The sequence below is a fragment of the Odocoileus virginianus genome, chromosome 18 (genome assembly GCF_023699985.2).
Source record: "Odocoileus virginianus isolate 20LAN1187 ecotype Illinois chromosome 18, Ovbor_1.2, whole genome shotgun sequence".
Classification (NCBI taxonomy): Eukaryota; Metazoa; Chordata; class Mammalia; order Artiodactyla; family Cervidae; genus Odocoileus; species Odocoileus virginianus.
The window spans coordinates 7,005,968-7,027,760 of record NC_069691.1 but is presented as its reverse complement, the minus strand read 5'-3'; the positions used below and the strand labels follow the sequence as shown (position 1 = coordinate 7,027,760).

At 40.6% G+C, this 21,793-nt stretch overlaps 1 protein-coding gene across 8 annotated transcripts in view; it reads left to right on the top strand.

Annotated features, from left to right (window-relative positions):
- TLE4 (TLE family member 4, transcriptional corepressor) overlaps positions 1–21,793 on the top strand; it is a 151,169-nt gene that overhangs the window by 46,760 nt on the left and 82,616 nt on the right. For 4 of the 8 annotated variants that reach the window (XM_020903218.2, XM_020903214.2, XM_070480311.1 and 1 more), the window contains exon 6: positions 6,671–6,745. The exons of the other annotated variants lie outside the window; for them this stretch is intronic. In XM_020903218.2, coding sequence (XP_020758877.1) covers positions 6,671–6,745 — 75 coding nt within the window. The remainder of the gene's footprint in view (positions 1–6,670; positions 6,746–21,793) is intronic. 8 annotated transcript variants of the gene reach the window in all.

Below are 21,793 nucleotides of genomic sequence, written 5' to 3'. Positions count from 1 at the left end.
TTCATTAAGTGCCAGCAACCTTCACTGGACATGTCTGCTTTGCAGTCAGTGCCATTTTATCAGTGTTGCTAATGTGTTGTGACAGTGCTGTTATGTCTAAGGAATGTCCTAAAATGACTAACACACCTGGATTGGGGCTTTAGCGGATTTGGACCAGTTTTCTACTTTTTACATTGGGCAACCTTTCATTTAAAAAACATTTTTTCTTAACACTGAGTGAGGCATCAGAGCATAATCCTGTCCCATGTTCCATGGTTGACTAATTGGCTTGTTCTGCATGGTCGTGTATTTGGATTGACAGTTGGATACTTGGTGAGATCCTTATGGTAGCATCATGACCTGCTTCCCCTTAGGAAATGAAAGATGGTTCTCAAGAGGGAGAACTTTTTTTCTGTAGGCTTTTCTTGCCTTGCATCTGTGAATATTAACAAGAAAAAAATAATTCAAATCATTATTTTGAACACACTTAATCAAATGTGGGCCTCCTTCCAAAGGCAGCAGTGCCAGCTCTTATCAATGTGTCCAAGAAAATTGGTGCATATTTGAGAACCTGACTCATTTCTTTGACTTTTTGTTAGGTAGCAGTTGGATTATTACTGGACCTAAGCTTTAAGGTACCTTAGGTTAGAGCTGCATTGTCCAGTGTAGTAGCCATAGCCGTAAGTGACTATCTAGATTTAAATTAAGGTTAAATATGAGTGGCTTTGTGGCTCAGACAGTAAGGAATCTGTCTACAATGTGAGAGACCCAGGTTTGATCCCTGGGTCGGGAAGTTCCCCTGGAGAAGAGAATGGCAGTCCACTCCAGGATTCTTGCCTGGAGAATCCCTTGGACAGAGGAGCTTGGTGGAGGGCTGCCGTCCATGGGGTCGCAGAGAGTGCACATGACTTGAGTGACTGATGCTTTCCCTTTGACTTTTCAAAGTTAAATATCATTAAAAACTCAGTTTCTCAGTCACAGTAGTCACGTTTCAGGTGCTCAATATCCACCCATATGTGGCTAGTCACTACAGCACAGATTAGAACATTTCCAGCATTGCAGAGTTTTGTGTTGGAAGGCTCTGGACCAGTAGGACTTATTGGACATATCAGTAAAGAACGCCCTGCCTGCATGTGAGTGAGAATGAAGACGCCAAGGCCACATGGTCTGTACGAGAAAGACACAGGCGACAGTTTCCAGAGTGTGTCCTGAGAGCCAAAGTTCCACAGCCGAAATTGTTTGGAAAGGCCTGCATACGTATTTGCCCTCTTCTTGAGATTTGAAACTGAGCAGATGAGCAGTTTGCCTGGTGTTAGTTGAGTTAAATCTTGTGAGTTTTAAAATTTTGTTTTGTGTAAATAATACCTAATTTCTTAAGGGACTAACATTTCTTGGAATAATATTTAGGAAAGACTGACTAGAAGGATTTTGGTTAAATTTAAAGCTTATTTGTGTTAGTAAACTGCTGAAGAAGACTCAGTGGGTTTTAGTCTGACTTAATAGACATGGAGTGACACTTTTACTGGGGTTTGATCTGCTTAGGATCCACTTGAGTCTGGATGGGCAAGTTGGGCACACCAGAGGAGTATCTAGAAGGATGGGCCTCTGAGAGACAGTGACCTCGAGATGTTTCACCTGGAATGGAGAAAATTGAAAACATGCATCATGCCATTCTCAAATCTTTGAGGTGCACTACTGTGGAAGAGAAATTAGAGGCAAATTGGGTGGGAAGAAGTTACAGGGAGGTCGAGTTCTACTCAATAGTAGAGCCCACTGCCCCAAAGTGGATAAAACTTGTGCATGAGGTTGTGAGTTCAGGCCCCAGTATCTTTCCCCTTAGAATATTGCATTAGCTCTCTCCCTCTAATCTGGTTCATCCCCCTGTCATCCAGCTTTGTCACTATTAGCAGATCCATCTGACTAAAATGCAGAACTGATAGCACTCAGCGGCTTAAAAATTTTAAATAAGAAGTATCTTCCCAGGGTAGAGTCCAGCTTCTTGGCCTGTCATGCAGAGCTTTTCACCGTTTGGCCTCCTCCTGCCTCGCAGAGTTCACTCCCCACTGGTATGTGGTTCTGTGGAGCATGCCCGCACCACACTCAGATGACTCCACATGCCTACTTCTGTTGTCCTTTTTGTGAACACCTCTTCCACGTGAAAGAGTTTTCCAGAAGTGTCTTTGCTGTGCGCAGGAAGGGCCTCAGAATCCTGCTTTGCCTTATGTTTGCAGCTTTGTCCCCTCCCCCACCGTCCTTCTGCAGCCACACATTCTCTCTGTTCCCTGATGGGCATGCTTCTTTATGCCTCGGGACCCTATCCAGGCTGTTCCGTCGACCTCCGCTCCGCTTCTCCTTGCTTTTTACTCACAGAACTCCTCCCCATTCTCCTAGTCTTAGTTGTTCGGTCCACTTCCTTAAAGAATCTTCTAGAGCTCTAAGGTTTGATAAGCTGTTTTTCTGATGAGCAGTTGTGTAGCATCCTGTAGTCATCTTTGTGGAAACTATCTTGCAATTGTAATTACAAAACCTCTTGAGTATTCACTGTCTTGTTCATTAATCTCGGTTCCTACCACAGTGCTTGACACAGTAGGTGCTTAATAAATAATTGAATGAATGAATAAGAAAACAAAGCCTTTCCTTGTTGCCTCAGGAATTGTTCTGACCATTCCTGCTAATAATCTTCCCTTGTTTAAATTCTTGTATTATAAGATGCTCTGTGTGAATTGTGTGTGGGGGGGAGGGACATGACGTGTGTGTGTGTGTGTGTGTGCGCGCGCGCGCGCGCTCAGTCATGTCCAACTCTTTGCAACCCCATGGACTCTAGCCCTCCAGGCTCCTCTGTCCATGGGATTTTCCAGGCCAGAATACTGGAGTGGGTTGCCATTTCCTACTCCAGGGGAGCTTCCTGACCCAGGGCTCAGACCTGCATCTCCTGTATCTCTTGCATTGGCAAGCAGATTCTTTACCACTGTGCCACCTGTGGAAGGTATATGTGTGTGGGGGAGTGGCATTATCTCTTGCTCACTTTTGCATTTCCACATATCTGGAGGAGAAACCTAGCTCCTTGTACATGTCTGTCCTTACTACCCCCATCAAAAAGAGAGATAATAAAAAAAATTTTTAAGTTGTGATATAGTTTTTTAAATTAAAGGGTTTTTTTAGATTTTTAAAATTTTTATTGTCATGGCCCAAAGTATTGCCATGGCAGGTATTGCCCTAATGGTGTCCTCTGAGAAACGTATGTTCAACATATAAGGAATTTATATTCTAGTGGTTTGTAAATGCCTGATTTTCAGTAGGCTTTATTGGACTTATCATAAGCTTGTATTATTTTAGTCTCTTTCTTGTAGGAAAAAATGTTTTCAGTACTTTAAGTGCAAAAGGTAATTTTATGATGATGAAAGTAAGTAGGCAAGTGATTTAATGTATAGAGTTTCATTTTACTAGTCCTTTTTTACAACCATGCATGTATTCCCTAAATCACAGAATTTATTGAGATGTAATTTACACATCATAAAAATCATTTTAGGTGTGCAATTCAGTAATTTTTAGTAAATTTCCAGAGTTGTGCAGCCATAATCAAAATTGAAGTATTTTTGTTTGGGCTTTTTTTTTTTTTTTAGAAAATGATAAATCACAGTATTTTAAAGAATAAATATCTGAGCCCCCCGCCCCCCTTTTCTTTTCTCTTCCAAATCCGAGTTGGAGTCTTGTCTCTCAGAGAGCCATGGCTTATTAATACATTCCTAGTGGCTCCTTACTTGGTGATACTGATAGAAAGTTCAGACTGGGAGTTTGTATCTGAGTGAGCAGCTTGAGCAGTGAGACTGGTCACAGGACTCTTCCTCCTCCAGATTTACTGGGGCTAGAGTGGCTGTCACCACTTGCGGTGAGGCCACAGAGGAGATCGGCAGGAAGTGGGAGAGGAAATGAGATGTGGGTGGAGTGGGAGGAGAGGAGCAGATGGGGAAGGGGAAGAGAAGAGAGAGCAGACATAATGGGAAAGCCATCACGGTTCTAAGATGTGAAAACTTGCTGTATCTTCTGAGCCAGAGAGCTTACATGTTAAAATTTGAAAATGGAAAAACAATGCCTCTTTGGGTGCACTTGTGAGAGTGTTCTGGGTTTTCTTCGTCCAGTGTTCATTCTTTTATGATCATTTGCCCTTCCTGCTGCTGCTTCAGGGTGTGATACAGCGTTAACCGTGTGCTGAGTGAGCAATGTCGGGGTGTTTCTGGTGCTTTCAGAACTCACAGGGAGGGTGCATTCTTTGTCTTAGGGAGCTCCTGTTGAAAAAGTCCTTAAGTGCCAGTGCCACATGATTCACAGTTGTAAGCAGAAATAGGGAAGTAAAATCCTGAACCTACAGGTAAAGTTCAGTTGTGGTACTAGCCCATGGCCATTGCCATGATAGAAAAGGAAGGAGCTGAATCATGACTTCCATTGTCATTTTAGCTTTTTAGCAAGTTTCTATAAAAGCATCTGATGTCAGTGTTACGGTTCACTGGTGTGTTTCTGGTTTTCTCAGTAAACGTACCTGATTTTAATGCCAAGTCAGAAAGAAATCCCCACTGCCTAAGGCATCTTTGCTCATCTTGGCAGTTGGAATCCAGTTTATGAAGCACGAGTTGAGTGATCGTCATGGTAGAAAGGCCCTAACTAGATATATTTTCTGCATTTCTCTCTCATGGAACTGTTCTTTGAATACTTAATGTGAAGGAGATGATATTTCAGTTACATGGAAGTAATGTACAGAAATGGCACAGGGTGAGTGCTTTTAAAAACTTAAGTTTAACGAATGGGTGCATGAATGGAATGAGATATGTGTGTTGGATAAGGGTCCATGTATTCCTTTGGCTTTCAGTTTCTTGGAAGTTTTGAGCAGCCATTGTTGGGTGTTGGAAAGTAAAAGGTAGAAAATGCCATAAAAATTTTTGTCCATAAATTCACTTTGAGTATTAGCTAATTCCCAGGATATTCTGCAGGGTTTTTGTTTTCTTGTTTTTTCTACTTTGTAAGTGCTGCTAGTTTTCACTATGCTGGCACCCAGATTTATCCTAAATCTAAATATGAGCTCTGTGCTTGGTACATGGAAGCTGTTCAGTAAACTTATATGATATGGTTAGGTAGTCTTCAGAGGAGAACTGTGACTGGCCATTTCTATCACCTATGCCTCTCTGTTCCCTCCAGTGTTTTCATGAATCTTCAGGATTTTTACTTTCAGAGAAGGAGGAAAGTGAATTATTTCACTTTGGCAAATATTTTAAAGATGGATGGAAATAGCTATCAAGATTTTGGGGATTGCTTCTGAAGCTCTTGTTTGGAAATAAACTCTTGCAATTAAAAGAATCAAGGTATAATGCACTGATCTATTACTTGACAGTTTTCTTTGCTTTATTCATGGGCATAAAATAAAGATTAGGAAATCAAGAGTGAAGACACCACATGTAGATAAACTGAAGCAGTTTTCTTTCCCACATCACCTCTCCCACTACCACCTTACACAGCTGGGAGATGGAAGTAGTGGTCACCAAGTTTATCCCAGTAACTGTGTATTTGGGGACTTTGGAATATAGTATTAGGTAGGTCACATATGACTGATGGCCTTGCTCTTTCTGTGCATTAAGTAGTATGATAGCTGAGCTTCATATGCACAGACCAGTAGAGAAATTAGTACATTTCTCAACTGGAATCAACCAAAAGGAGACTCTCCCCAGCCACACAGGAGTACCTGTTTCGTAGCACCGTCTCTTTGGCTCTTCGTTTACCAAACCGAGTTGAAAAAAGTACAGGAAAGACCTATTTTAGACTGAATTGAGTATGTACTAGAGTGTTCAAGTGTATTTAGTTAGGAATAATATTTACATTTTGGGGGTACTTGTATAAGTACTTGTGTATGTCCAGGTATGAGTGCCTCCAGGCAGAGACTTCTATGACATTTAATTTCTCTTATATTAGAAAAATTACTAAAATCAGATATTGCTCTTTCTCTTTAGAATTGAATTGTGGTCAGAGGGATTTTCCTATATTCTCCATCTTAAGTTTTCAAAAGAAAAATAACTTTAGGATTTTAGTTTTCCTATTGCATTTAAAAGGAATACCTGAAGTCCTTAAACTTTACTGTGCTGCTGGCAAGAGTTGTACATTTTTAATATCTTTTAAATATGCAGCCCTTCCTGACAGAAGTAAAAATAAGAGCACTGAAACATAAACATTGAAGTCTGTGTGTCCTTCTAGTGTCTTCTCTAGCAAATACCAGGTGGAAACTTAAAAATAAGTGCTTTTAGGAAATATTTTCAAAACATATTTTTTGTTGGTGGCAGAGAGTAAGGTGATATAGAGAAAGCAGGTGGGATGGGTGGTTTTATTTTGTTAGTATATCGGAAGATGTTGGGTCACAGTGTCCTACTGACTCGAAAGTACAATTTAATTGCTTCTATCACTTGTAAGCGAGCATCCTTCATGGGGGCACAGGGATGATCCCTGCGATTGGATGTCCAGTTACTCCTCAGCTCTGTAGACACAGAGGTACCCTCGACAGTCTTCCACCACTTGGGGCTTTTATTTGAATATGGAGACCCCTTGAATCCTGTTTTGCATGTAATTAAAGTTAGAGGACATGTTAGGAAAAGCTGTTCTTGACTGACCAGAAAGCAAATAATTGTATTCTGTTTCTGATCTTCATTTATAGCACCAGCAACAAGTGGTGCAGGCTGTGGAGCGGGCCAAGCAGGTGACCATGGCAGAGCTGAACGCCATCATCGGGGTACGTGGCCTTTCCGTCTTGGCTCTGATCATCTCAGTGTTTGTCGCTGGCTCTCTCGCGCGCTCTCTTTAAATTTTGTTCAGTCAAAGAGGCAAAAGGCAATAGAGGATCCCATAGTGAAATGGAGCACTTGGCCTTCAATCTCACCAAGTTTGATGGCTGCCTCCGAAACTCTGGACACATTCTCACCAATACCAGTTGACATGTTCCTGAAAATTCTCCCCGTAGGGAGACTAGGTAGTTCTTTTTCATAGTATTTCTTTCCTTCACAATCAGCCTCTATCGCTAGCCTATTGCCAGTCAAAAGACACAGATTGCCCTAATGTTAAAATGACCTGATTTCTTTTATCTTTCCTCAAAAATGGGTTGTCTTAATATCATATTTAGTGAAATAAAATATACATTTTCACATCTCTCTGCTACTCTTCCTCACCTTTGATGAGTGGTTCTTAAGGACTAGTGTCCATTTGTAGTAAAAATGATAGATGAATTGTGTAGCTTTTTGCAAAATCAGCGGCCCAGTTGGAAAATCCCTCCCAGTACCAGTAATGCTGCATAGAAATCTTGCTGGAATTCATGGGTTTGAGCAGCTACTCCAAATCCACTACATTTTTGTTCTCCTCAGTTAAGGTAACCAGTAATAAAAAAGGTGCTAAAACTTAGAAAGGCAAGAAATCCTAGCTGACAAAAAGCACAATATTCACATCTCTGTTTATGCAGCTGTTAGGAGTGGTTCTGTAGATTATTTTAATGAAGACATGTCAACTGTACTTTACTCTTTCTGCCCCCCGCCCAATACTTTCTTTTGTGTATAGATAATACACAAAAGTCTTTTCTCTTTTTTTGCCCTCAGTGTATCAAACACACTTTGAAATGCTAATTATTCCATTTACTTTCATTAAAATTCAAATTGCTGAGTGAAGATGCGGATAAGGGTCGCCTGATAATCAATCTGAAGTGAAGATATTGCTTCAATTATGCCTCTGTCTTTTAACAAGGAAATCAGAACTCTGGGATGGCTGCCGATGGTTGTGGAGCTATAGTCTGATTGCAACTTGTTTTTTAATGGGCTATTTTGAGCTCTATTTTGTGTCCCTCTGACCACAAGAAAATACTGGTAGTAGATTAGAAGGCATAGTAAATGGAGAAGAGTAACCTTTATTTCCTTGGAAGTGCCCGTTGGAAAGAAGAGGATGAATCACAAGCCATGTAGAGACTCGTTTCTTATACATTTTCTGTGTTCTGGGGGTAGGGTAGAGATGAGAGATAATTACATTTCACAATTAGTTTTTATTTCCAGAAATTCCAGAGAACGGCAGTGTAATAATTTTTTTTAAACACTGAGAAAGCTTATATTTTCACGTTAGCGTATATGTACATACCAGCTGTATTTGCTTGAAGCACTTGTTGTCTTCCTGTTGGAATATAGTTCGGTTACCAAATCTCTCAAGGTCACTCAGCATAGAACCTGTTTTTCTTACCTGCTATCCTGTCTCCTGTTGAAGGAGAGAATGTGTGGGTGAGGACCCATAGGAGAGCCTCCTGGGTCATTTCTGGTGTGGTGTTTATTTTTATATGAACTTCTGAAATACAGGTAGCTAGCCTACCTCATGTCTGGTGGGCAGCCTTTTCTGGAATGCTTTTTTGTTTCTTTTTGAGTCTTATTAGTTACTGTCTGGACAGTGGTGAGATTAATCTAAATCAAAACTGCATTGTTTTGTGTTGGATGTTGCTTAAAGATATGAGGGAAGATATAAAAGCAGAACAAGTTCCCTTTCTTTCATCACATCAAGTATATAACACTGTTTTATATCTCTTTCATTTTTACATACTTTGTTTTGAATGGGATGGCAGATTGCCTTTTCTCAGGCAGAAGATGACTTGTTAGACTGTAGCTGAGTAACTGACAGACATATTGTGCATATATGGGTTTAATTATTAAAGCTAATTTCATTTGGTGACCTAAAGACTTATTTGAAGAACTAAGTCAGTAAAGCTGCACGCTATCAAAGCACTGTGTGCTATAGTTTGTGGATCTGGTGGCAATTCCAAATAATTTGTATCTGAGCTGAAAATGGAATCAAAATCACGTAATCTGTTCTGAAAAACAGATTGCAGAAATAGAAAAACAAAACCAGCAGTTTTGGGAAATCACAAACCAAGTGCGAAGGGAAGAGCCCCATCACAACCGACTCACTTGATGCATTTCTGTGGCTGCTGTTCGTCTTCTTTGTTTCAGCCCCTCTTAGCACCTCGTGTCCACTACCTTTCAGACTTATACCATTGTGTCCCTCTATATGCACCTACTGTTCTGGGCCCTGTTAAGGCATGGCTGTGTTGTGAGGTGGTGATATTTTAACCTGCTGCCAAAAGTGACGAGGGGTCAGTTTTAGATTTTTGTGACTTAATTTTTAGGTAGTCAACAGTGATTTTCTGCACCAAGGGAACTTCCCCTCCTGAGAGGCAAAGGCCCATCTAAGCCCCTGCAGACCTTCATTTATTTGCCACTGCATATGTATCTGTTTTATATGTAGGCACACCATCCAGACAAGTGCAGATGTTCCCCAATTTAATGAAATCTGATGAAGCACCTTTTTAACTCTGCAATATTATTCTACCTTCGTTGGTAAATGAGCCAAACCAGTGATCCATGCAGTTTAAATGCAAAAAGCTGAAGTGAGCTTGAAACCTGGAGAGGCGGCTTGTTCTCTTGACAATAAGCTAGTTGTGTTTAATGGAATGAAACACAGTTATAATGATTTCTTTCACAGGTCATGTTCAGTTTAAAACTGTTGATAGATTGAAATAAGTTAAATATCATTTGTCTTTTATTTATAAGGAAAAAAAACCCAGGGAAAGGCCTGTGTTGTTTTCTATAGTTAATATTTCCTGTTTTGCTTTGAATTGTTCGTTTTTCCCATTTCCTCGAAGCTTTCCCAGAGTTCCTTCAAATGGGCTGTGGGAATGTTCTGCATCTAGTTAAATCATGTCATGTGTCCTGCTAGCCACTGTGTTTTTAAATTAGAATCTCTAAGATCACACTCTTGGAACAACACACAAACTGTAGTTTTAAATCAGTAATATGATCTAATTAGAAATGATGTTTTCATTTCCTGTATTATTAAATTGAGTCATCTGACTATCTTAAAATGTTCTTTAAATCCATTACACTATATAATCAGCACATGCTGTGTGAATGTGGTTATGCTTAATAAAGGAGGCTAAGTTGGAACCTCATAAGAATTTCACGAAAGAAACTAACATTAAGAGAAAAAGTTTTGTCACTATGGACATTGGAAAAGGAAATGTTTAGCCTGTAAAAATAGAAATTGGGGTTCCTCTGGATTCCTTCCTTCACTTTTTTAACCTCTTTGAGGAAAGAAATGATATAAATATGCATTTTTTTAAAAAAAGCACACCCCCTTAAAAAATCCTTAAGAACAGGTATGCCATGGTGTTGTAGGAAAATGCAGTTTAGCACAAGAAATGCTGAACTTCAATTTTTAGCAGTGACATTTTAATGATAGGAAGTCTGCAAAATTATTTGCCATCAATTGTGAAGGCAATAACAAGCCTTGGTGGGTTTTCACACTCTCTGTGTTAAGTGCTTTCAGAATGACAGCGTAAACTGTGTTAGAGAACTCCAAGGAAGTAAAACTGATTAAAATGTTCATGCTTGAATGGTGCTGATGGAATAGTTCATTTGGACTTTCTCTACCTCCTGCAGCTCAAGCTGAAATATTAAAATTCAGTGGATTTAAATCTCTCTCCTCTCAGCTCAGGAAAAAAACATTACATTTTAATAGGTTTTAAACCCATAATTCATTGGTTTGGAGCAGCACTATTAAATCTATTTAAATATTACTTGTATTACTAAGGAAATGATTTAAATGACTCTGCCTTTACCATTCTATGTATTTGAGTTAGTTTAAAAAAAATAAAGACAATGCCCTCGGGGTTTTTCCCTTCTCTTAGCATTTTGTGTTCTCGTCCTTGTCATGTGACTGGCTCTTAAATCACACACACACACACCCCATATGCATTTCAGATTGGCATTACGGCTCGACCCCTTGCAGTATGACAATTTTAAATGGTATGTCCTTTTTCCATTACAGATTTAAAAACAGCCATTTTAAGTTTCAGAGACATTTAGATCCACCATTATGATAGTATTCCTTGTTGTCTTTATAAACTAACTAGCCATTAGGCAACAAACACCCCGACAGATAAGAATATGTGTATGTGTTTTCCCCTTCTTTACATCATAGCCTCCAGTAGCACAAAATTTGAGATAGAAATACAACTACTCTTTTTTTCACAAAAGCAAAATTAGAGGTATCTGAGAGCCATACTCTTTCTCTTCTGTGTTTGCTAATAGAAGGCTTTCCAGAGGTACTGTTAGTCTCGCAGTGGTTATGCTGTTAACCCTTTGGGCACAGATATCTCCGCAGTGAGGAAGCCCTGTTACCCTTCCTGGGCCCACCTTACTCTCATACCCTGCTTATCTACCTTTCTCTCTAGTCATTGCCATCACAGGTTTTCCTGTGGCTTGGCAACACCTCTCCTCAGCTGACTGGGAGGCTCTTCTGTTTCCCCAGTCCTTACTGTGGGGATCCACTTTTCACTTCTGCGTGTGAGTGCGAGGGAGTTTCTCCCCACTGTGGGATCATCCCAGGCTCAGGCAGTCGAGTGCTCCCCTCCTCTCCGTTTGTTGGGTGATTTTGAGGTGCATTCTGCATACAGTGCTTCACTGAAGGTTCCTGCTGGATGGAGCTCAGTTGCCTGAAGTAGTGATCGACTACCTTGTTTTGAGGTTTCCTCCTTCCCTGATCACTTTGCCCAGAGCCACTCCCGTTCTGGAATCACTTCTCCAGATGCAGCCATGCCTTGTCCTGGAGGATCTAAGAAGCTCCGTATTTGACCTCATAGGCCTCAACCTCTTGAAGGGGACTTTTTGGTGTAGGCAGGTGATTGAACTGAAGTGCCACAGTCATAGTTTGTTTTCTGCTGTGAGTTCCATGCATGAAACTTTTTTTTTTTTTAACATCTCAGCTTTTACCTTATTTTTTAAATGACTACTTTTCAATGAACTGACAGTAACTGAAAGCTACTTTTCAATGAGCTTCCCTTTCTTGTTAATCTCCTATCTGATTACTGTTGGGTATTTTCTAAATGTATATAATACGGAATAAACTTAAAAACAGGCTATAAAATAGATTTGTGTTTTATCAGAAATTGTTATTCTAGCTTTGTCATTACTAAACAGGGTGCCTGGAGCTTCAAGTCTTTACAAAAGTGCTGGCCATTGGCTACTTGATGTTCACAGATTGATGGGATAAAGGTTGGGGGTAGGGGGTTGGTCTTCTGCAGTTGTAGGGCTTTGCTTACCTGCTCTTACAAAGCATGATAAACATGATTGTATTTAAGTCAAAGAAAGCAGTTTTAACATCATTCTACACATTTCTCCATCTTATATTGGTATGTCTGCCCTCACTTTTTTTTTTTTAAACTTGTTCATTTATTGTGGATCAGGGGATTGTGTTACTGAGTGATGTAGCTATAATCTAATCTTTGTGCTATAATTTGATGAGGCTCTAAGAGGCAGTAATTTCCTTTCATAACAAAGACTCTGATATATTTAAGTAATTTTTTAACTCTGTCTCTACTTCAGAACTCTCTAGAAAACCTAGGTACGGAACAGAATTTCTAATTTGTGTTTATGATATTCACTCTGTTGATTTCTGTTACAAAGCTTCTCTAGAAGAAATTTCTAGAAGTTAGTCAGGTTTGTCTTTATTTGTTGTTAACCTGACATGCTACTGTTCTGCTCTTGTTGCAAGAGAAGCCCTTCACTCCCTCCTTTCCCTAATAAATGTATTTCCATAGCTCCAGGTAGAGTTAAGCAAACAGTGTTAGAGGAGCTGCAGAATGTGTCTGGGTGGGTACATGCCACTTAGCTTAAAGCACTTGGGCTTTGGCTTCCACTAGAAGAAAGTGGAGTTGGGTATACCCACCTGCCTTTCATTCACACCAGTGCACAGCAGGTTGAGCCTGTGTTGGGGTCCAGAGTACTAGGTGGAACTGTTATACAGAAAAGATTTCACTCAAGGCAGCTTGCAAGCTTGCACACTGTTATTCCTTTTTTTATTGGTTGAGAAGTGAAAGTGTTAGTTGCTTGGTCATGTCCAGCTCTTTGCTACCCCAGGGACTATAGCCTGGCGGGCTCTTCTGTCCATGGAATTCTCCAGCAAGAATACTGGAGTGGGCAGCCATTCCCTTCTCCAGGGGATCTTCCCGACCCAGGGATTGAACCAGGGTCTCTTTCACTGCAACAGAACCTTTACAATCTGAACCAGTAGGGAAGCCTATCTCCACCCTGGATCCCCTCCTCCCCCTACCAAGTTTTGCTTCCCCTTTTCTAGTTCACTTACTGACTTCTTCCCAGTAATGTTTCTACAAGCAGCATCACCAACTAACTCCCATGTAGCCAGACCTGTTCCCTCGTAGACCCAGCCTGCTTTGTGTCTCTCACAGCTGGGAGAGAGAAGACAGGCTCCCCACCAAACAGGCAATTAGAGGATAGATGCCTTAGACTAAGTTTTAAGGCCTGTTGGTGTGTGTCCTCCTCAAAGCTCTCTAGGATATCAATCTACTTAAAAATGCATTTGTGATCTTATAAGGACTTTTGTGGACTAGTAAAAATAATTTAATCATTACATCAAGTTGTTCATTCATTGCAGCCTATCAAAGAGGCACATTTCATTTTTACTTTGAATATTTTTAAATGTTTTCTGGAACATGTTCTGAAAAGATCCTCAGATTACATTTAAATCATTTTACTAAGATTTTGGTATTTGTAAACTCTTTGGTTTCACATTTTACCACATGTAAATCAACTTTTATTAGCACATTTTAATTTCAATAAAATGTTAGTGTCCAAGGACAGCAAAATAGAGAAACAAGTAATAGAAAACATGGTAAAAATTAGGCTATATTTATTTATAAATTTGTATTTTTTAAAATATTTGAAATAGGGAGCATTACCTACTCTTATTAATATTATGTATATTTTTAAAATTTATCAAGATACAATTTATGTGAAGTAGAATTTACCCTTTAAAGCTTATCAGTTCAGTTCAGTCGCTCATTCGTGTCCGACTCTTTGCGACCTCATGAACTGCAGCACGCCAGGCCTCCCTGTCCATCACCAACTCCCAGAGTCCACCCAAACCCATTTCCATTGAGTCAGTGATGCCATCCAACCATCTCATCCTCTGTTGTCCCCTTCTCCTCCTGCCCTCAATCTTTCCCAGCATCAGGGTCTTTTCAAATGAGTCAGCTCTTTGCATCAGGTGGCCAAAGTATTGGAGTTTCAGCTTCAACATCAGTCCTTCCAATGAACACCCAAGACTGATTTCCTTTAGGATGGACTGGTTGGATCTTCTTGCAGTCCAAGGGACTCTCAAGAGTCTTTGCCAACACCACAGTTCAAAAGCATCAATTCTTCTGTGCTCAGCTTTCTTTATAGTCCAACTCTCACATTCATCCATGACCACTGGAAAAACCATAGCCTTGACCAGACGGACCTTTGTTGACAAAGTAATGTCTCTGCTTTTTTAATATGCTGTCTAGGTTGGTCATAACTTTCCTTCCAAGGAGTAAGCATCTTTAATTTCATGGCTGCAATCACCATCTGCAGTGATTTTGGAGCCCCCCAAAAATAAAGTCAGCCACTGTTTCCACTGTTTCTCCAGTGATGGGACCAGATGCCATGATCTTAGTTTTCTGAATGTTGAGCTTTAAGCCAGCTTGTTCACTCTCTTCTTTCACTTTCATCAAGAGGCTCTTTAGTTCTTCACTCTCTGCCTTAAGGGTGGTGTCACCTGCATATCTGAGGTTATTGATATTTCTCCCGTCAATCTTATAGTCTTATGCATTTTGACAATCCAGTACAGCCTTGTGACTACCACCATGCTCAAGATGCAGAATATTTCTCTCCTGCCACCCCAAACCCCCTTGTTCTTTGTGGTCAGTCCTTCTTCCTACCCTAGTTCTGGCAACTGCCCGTGATGGTTGTTTTCTCTCCCAAAGTGATCCCTTTTGATACTGTCATATAAATGAAATTATGCACTGTGTAGTTTTCATTTTCACTTAGCAAAATACGTTCGAGATTTGTCTGTGTGGTTTCCTATATTGGCAGTTTGTTTGTGTAGCTGAATAATATTCCATTGTATGAATATACCGGTTTGTTTTAGCCACTCATCCTTTGAAAGGGACAGTTGGCTTATCTCCAGGGTTTGGTGATTGTGAATGAAGTGCTAGTAAATTAGCATACAGAGTTTTGTAAATTTTGTTGTTTTCCCCAGAAGTTGTCATGGTTAGTATATGTTTAAAGTAACTGATACGCTGTTGTTCTTATGACTGACACAGGTTCCCAAAATGACCATCCTGTTTTTCTGTCTCACTAACATGTATGGAAGAACCTTTGCCCCCCATTCGCTAGCACTTGGAGTAGCAGCTTTGGGGCATTTTTAGCCATTTCCAGTAGGTGTAGAGTAGTACTCGTGTTTCTGTGCATTTCCCTAATGACTAAAGATGTTGAGTGTCTTTTTGTGCTTACTTGCCATCTCTGTATCTTCTTTGATAAGTATCTGTTGAAATCTTTGCCTGTTTTTCTTCTGTCCATTTTTTAAATCATTGAGAGTTTAAAAAATTATTCAACATAAGAACTTTATGTATTTTTCAAATGTTTTCTCCCAATCTGTAGTCATCCTTTAATTTTTTTTGTTAGTGTCTGTTGAAGACCAGGAATTTTTAACATTGTCTAATTTATGACTTTTTTTTTAAATGAGTCTTAATTTTGATGTTGTTTCTCAGTAAACTTTGCCTCATCCAAGGCCACAAATATTTTTCTCTTATGTTTTCTTGTTACTTTTAGAACTATGATTCAGTTTTAGTTAAGTTTTGTTTATGTGTAAGATACGGGGATTTGGGTTGAGTTTCTTTTCTTTTTCTTTTCCCTAGGTGACTATTTAATTCAATTTTTCCCACACCATTTGTCGAAAATCCGTTGACTGTCGTGTGGGTCCATTATATGGACTCTTACTTTGTTCTATTAGCCTGGGTGTCTCTTTTGGGGTTTCTTTTGCCATTGATGACACATTGTCTTGATTGCTGTAGATTTCACTACTGCTAATTCCCTAGTCCGTTTTGTGTTTTGTGTTCTTTTTTCTTGATTGCCTTCTTTCCCAGGACCCCTCAGAACTGTAGGCCTTAACTGTCAGTGTCTGAGAGGCTGGCTGATGGATGAATGGGCAGAGCCCAAGCTCACCAGCACAACTTGGTCTCCTTTTAAAAACGGCGTCTGCTGTGCCTCTGGACTCCGTCGCTGCGGTGCCTGCTTCCGCCGTCTGCCGGTCCCCAGTACTTGTGCTGGCCTCCTGCAGCTTCCTCCTGATCGAGTTTCTTGTTTGTGCATCTGTCTTTGCTTTCTTCCTCCTGCACACAGCAGCCAGAGTGGTCTTCTTCTAAAATAGTAATTGAATCTTATTGCTCCCCTGATTATAGTTTGTCTCTGATGGCTGTTTATTTTGGTTAGAATGAAGTCTGAGTTTCTTATCATGGCCTGCAAGTCTCTGTGTGAGCTGACATTTCACCCACCTCTTGGATTTCACATACTCTTCACTCTCTTCATGTGACTGTCTTTCAGCCCCGTTGGTCTCTTTCTTCCATCCCTGGCCACCCCAGGCATCTTCCTGACTGATCATGCATTAGTTCTTCTACCTTCTATAGAACCCCCATCCTCCATGTCTTGACAAGGTCTTCCTTATGCTCCTCTGTAAAATCTCAGCTTAAATGTCACCTCCTGAGAAAGGACTTCCCTATCTGGCAAACTGTAGTAGCTCTTTCACACCCAATTGATTCTCTGTAAAGTAGCCTGTTTTTATTTTCCTCAAAACTTTACCATTTATTTGTTCATGTGTGTTTGTGAATTTCCCTTCACTTGCAGGTGGGATCTTGTTCCCTTTTAGAGTTATGGTGCCTAGAACAATATGGAGCTTATTGTTTTCAATAAATATTTGTATAATTCTCATAACTGTTCAGTAAACATGCAATAACTTGTTTATTTAATAACTTCAGTAAATATTTGTTAAATGAGCAAATATTCTATTTTGACTTAGCATTTTGGTTTTTTTGCCCCATAATTTTGAGCCAAGATTGAGAAGAAGGGAGTATGGGCTCATTAAAAATACGTAATCCTGTGTGTCACTTGTAGGGACTCTTAGGAATTTCATTTAAGAATATTTTCATCTATAGAATTCAGGGCTGGAGATAATAGCCACAAAAGTACTGTCCAGTTTTCTAACATGGTATGGTTTGTAAGCCTGTTTATTTTGATGACTGTGACATTTTTATTTTAGAACTTGAGAGACTTTTGTGTCTTTTGTGTCAGCTATTTCTCTAGATTTACATCCCTATCCTTATGTTCTTCTCCCTCAAAATGTAATTACAAATAGGCATTTATGGAGTATTTGCTTTGTGTCAGTACTGTGCTTAGCATTTGCAGACGTGATTTTGTTTAAGCTTCATAGCCACCCCAGGTGGAAGGGAGTATTATTGTCTTAGCTTTACAAATAATGAAACTGAAGCTCTGAAGGTGTAAGTAGTTTTCTGAAGGCCACACAGGGAGGAAGTGGCAGAACCGAGGACCAAACTTAAGACTGATTTCAGAGCTCACCCATTTAACCATTCTGTTACACTTGTCCCTTAGTTGTTCCCTTGACTCTGTTCTTTGACTCTGGGATCAATAGGCTCTTTATCTTGAATCCAGTATAGTATTGTCCAGTCTTTAGTGTCCAGACCTCAATGAGGGAAGTGAAATTGGGTGTGCATGATGCCCATACTAATTGGTTAGGCTAAGTTGAACTGTGTATAGTTCCACATATTGGTTGAATACTCCTGACTCATATTATGTTTCTTCATGTCTGTTGTAACTTTAGTTCCAGTTCAGTCACTCAGTCGTGTCCGACTCTTTGCGACCCCATGAACCGCAGCATGCCGGGCCTCCCTGTCCATCACCAACTCCTGGAGTTTACATAAACTCATGTCCATTGAGTTGGTGATGCCATCCAACCATCTTATCCTCTGTCGTCCCCTTCTCCTCCCGCCCTCAATCTTTCCCAACATCGGGGTCTCTTCAAATGAGTCAGCTGTTCGCATCAGGTGGCCAACTTATCTACAACATCAGGTGTTGTAGCTTAGTGTCATATATAAGAACCAAAAGTTGTCATAAACACCACTACCAAGATAAATATTTTTAACCTAGGTCTTTGGATCTTGGATTTCATGCTTGGCTATCAAGCTGTCCATTAGCTCCCTGAAGTATTGGCAAAATTGTGTGTTGGGGGGTGTGAAAGATGTACATTGTCCAGAGAAGAAATTTTTGTCTTAGGTTCACAAAAAGTCTTTAACGACACAAAAAATGTTTGAGCCTGTGCCTTAGCAAGAATCAAAAACTGCATGAGAGCCTGATACAGTACTATACTTTTTTGATAAGAGTGTAGACAGAAGGCAGTTGTCTAGAGCATCATAAGGAGACATTGCTGCATAATTGTTCAGAAACTTGTAAATCAGAAGTTACACTTACTTTGTTTCTAAATAGTGCCCAGGGGATGAGGGAGTTTCTTGAACTATTGGTGGGTAAAAAAAAAACAAAAAATCTGCATTGTGTTGGTACTGTCATAGGTATTGTGGAAAATAAGTAAACCACATTAAACACTTAATCTTGAAAAACTAATGATAATAACTGTTTGGGATTTTTTTTTTTTATTAGAAGGGATTAACTGGAGCCAGCAGCTACCTTCACATAATTGTATCAAAAGAAAATGCAGGCATGTAAATCTTTGAGAATACTTTATTAGTCTCTTGTTCATACACGCATCTTTTAAAGTTCTGAGGCTCAATGATGACTCAGAACCGGTCCCTGCCTCTTGGCCCCTGCACTTGTGATCTCATGGGATGGTTAGATCCATAGACGGAGAAATCATGTTGATGCGAAGTTACAAATCAAGCACATGGGGACACCAATTAGGACAGCAGTTAATCACAAAAGCCTACAAATAAGCTCATCAGAGGAAGTAGTGGGTGAGGGAGGGGGATAACTTCTGGAGGACCACAGCAGAGGGCTGGACCAGTATTGTGTGTGCGTTGGTCCCTCAGTCTGACTCTTTGTGACTCCATGTGACCCCATCAGACTCCTCTGTCCATGGGATTCTCCAGGCAAGAATACCATGGTGGGTTTCCATGCTCTTCTCCAGTGGATCTTCCTGACCCAGGGATTGAACCCAGGTCTCCCACTTTGCAGGTAGATTTCTTTACCATTTGACCTACCAGGGAAGCCAGCAAGGGGGGATATAAGTAACTTAGAATGCATAGAGTTTGCCAGGAGAGTTGGGAGACTCCTATTTTTGAAATTATCTCATTCCTTTATGAGAAACCGTGTACTTTTTCTCTCATTTCTCTATCTTCAGAAAAATTTTATCCATCCTACTTGGGAAAAACTGCTTCACGAGATCTAGTAATATTGCAAACTTAAATGATGATGTTGATCTAATAAGCAAGGCCTAGAGCTAACCGGATCCCCTAAAGTAAAATTTAATGGCACGTTCTTGAATCCTTTTTAAGGCAGCTCCATGGCTCTTCTGTTCTGTGAGTCTCATGCATTTTTTTCCCTTGACAGAGTCAAGTAAAGGGGGAGAGTTTATCTCGGTGCCCAGGCTGTCTTCTGTGACTGACAGGGCCAGGGCCATTGTGACCCCGGAGCCAAGTGGCAATCATGTGTATATATTTTTTATTTCCCCAGATGTTGCTCTAGGTTGACCCAAAGCAGTTTATGGACACAGTTAATATCTGAGAAAAGAAACTGTTGAGGGCAGGAGTACAGTTCAAGCTGCTGCCTACCTGGATTGAAAACTCAAACTTTGTTTTGAGGTTTCTTTCAGCTTGTATCCTCAAATGGTCTACAAGCAAAGATAATGTCAAGGCAACTTTTTTGGTTGTTTTTTCAGGCTGAACCTGTCTCCTACTCTGGAAGCTAAAACATCCAGGTGCTCCATCCAGCCTTCCTCACAGATGAGCTGTGGGCATTAACCCTGTCCGAGGCAATGAGATGTAAAGAGATGCCTTTCTATTTTTTCCCTCTTTAACAGAAAGACCCATGAAGAGAAATTGCTTTCTCTTCTCTGGCTTGGCTGTGTAAGGGCAAGTTAATGTTCAGTGTGCGGCAGCCATTTTGGGGGGAATGGCCTGTGAGAGGGATCAGGAAAACCAGAGATGTTGACCCAGAGCCTTGATATTGGTATCATCCAGCCAACCCTAAACTTGTTATGTGAGAAATAAAAACCCCTGTTATTAGGCCACTTTCACCTGGGTAGTCTATAATTTGCAGAGGAACTGTCTTAACTGATATACTGTTGAACCATGGTGATTCTCCATACATATCAGACAGAATTGGCAGCCTAACCTTTAACCAGTTGGGGGACCACTTAAATGAACTCTAATATCTATACAATGGCATGTACTATACAGCCATTACAAAATGCTTTGATGTAGTCAAAGCATTATTTAGGGGTCTGGGAAAATGTTCTCTGATGCACTGAGTAGGAAAATAATAATTTTAAACTACAGATGCATGATATTATTTTTTCTCTGATGCTTATATATGCATTGAAAAAATGCTGGATGGACTCATTAACATAGTTTCCTTTGGGTGGTATGATTATATGCGACTTTAAGTTTCTTTCCATTCTGCTTGTTCACATTATACGTAAAACTTACCTAATCTTAAAAAAGCTATTACTGTGAGCCTAAAACTACTCTATAAAGATATTAATTAAAAATTGTAAAGATTGTACTTATAGGTTCATTTCTCCTCTCTTCTGACCCATGTGAATAAATAGTACAACCATCTACCCAGTTGCTTGGGGTCCATCTTTGCTTTGGAAGCCCAGGTGGCACAGTGGTGAAGAATCTGCCTGCCAGTGCAGAAGACACAAAAGATGCTGGTTCGATGTCGGGGTCGGGAAGATTCCCTGGAGTAGGAAATGGCAACCCACTGTAATATTTTTACCTGAGAAATTGCTGGACAGCAGAGCCTGGTGGGTCCACGGGGTTGCAAAGAGGTGTGCACAGCTGAGCACCCCCCACATATCTTTGCGAGGAATCTTGAATTTCTCCTCCCCTTCTCTTTCCACCTGTGTGTGTGCCTGCTTGATCAGTCATGCCCGACTCTTTGCAACCCCATGGACTATAGTCTGCCAGGGTAATCTGTCTAAGAAATTTTCTAGGCAAAAGTACTGGAGTGGGTTGCCATTGTCTTCTCCAGGGAATCTTCCTGACCCAGGGATCAAACCCGCATCACTTGGCATGTCCTGCATGGCCAGGTCGGTTCTTTACCAGTTGAGCCACCCAGGATGCCCTCTCCTTTCATAGCTGTGTCTTTTAGTGCTGTCTCCAGAAGAGCTCTCAAGTCCTTGCTCTCTCTGCCACTTGTGCTGCTACAACCCTGATCCAAATCACATTATTTTTCGGTTTGAATCCCTTTATTACCTTCTTGCTGATCTCTCCTTTCATCCTGACCACTGTCAGACCTAGTCTCCACGTACCATTATGAATGTTTAGGTTATGTAATACTCTAGCTCAGAATGCTTATTCAGCTCAGTGCAGTCACTCAGTCATGTCTGACTCTTTGCAACCCCATGGACTACAGCACCCCAGGCTTCCCTGTCCATTACCAGCTCCCGGAGTCCACCCAGACTCATATCCATTGAGTCCGTGATGCCATCCAATCATCTCATCCTCTGTCGTTCCCTTCTCCTCCCGCCTTCAGTCTTTCCCAGCATCAGGGTCTTTTCAAATGAGTCAGTTCTTCACATCAGGTGGCCAAAGTATTGGAGTTTCAGCTTCAACATCAGTCCTTCCAATGAACACCCAGGACTGATCTCCTTTAGGATGGACTGGTAGGATCTCCTTGCAGTCCAGGGGACTCTC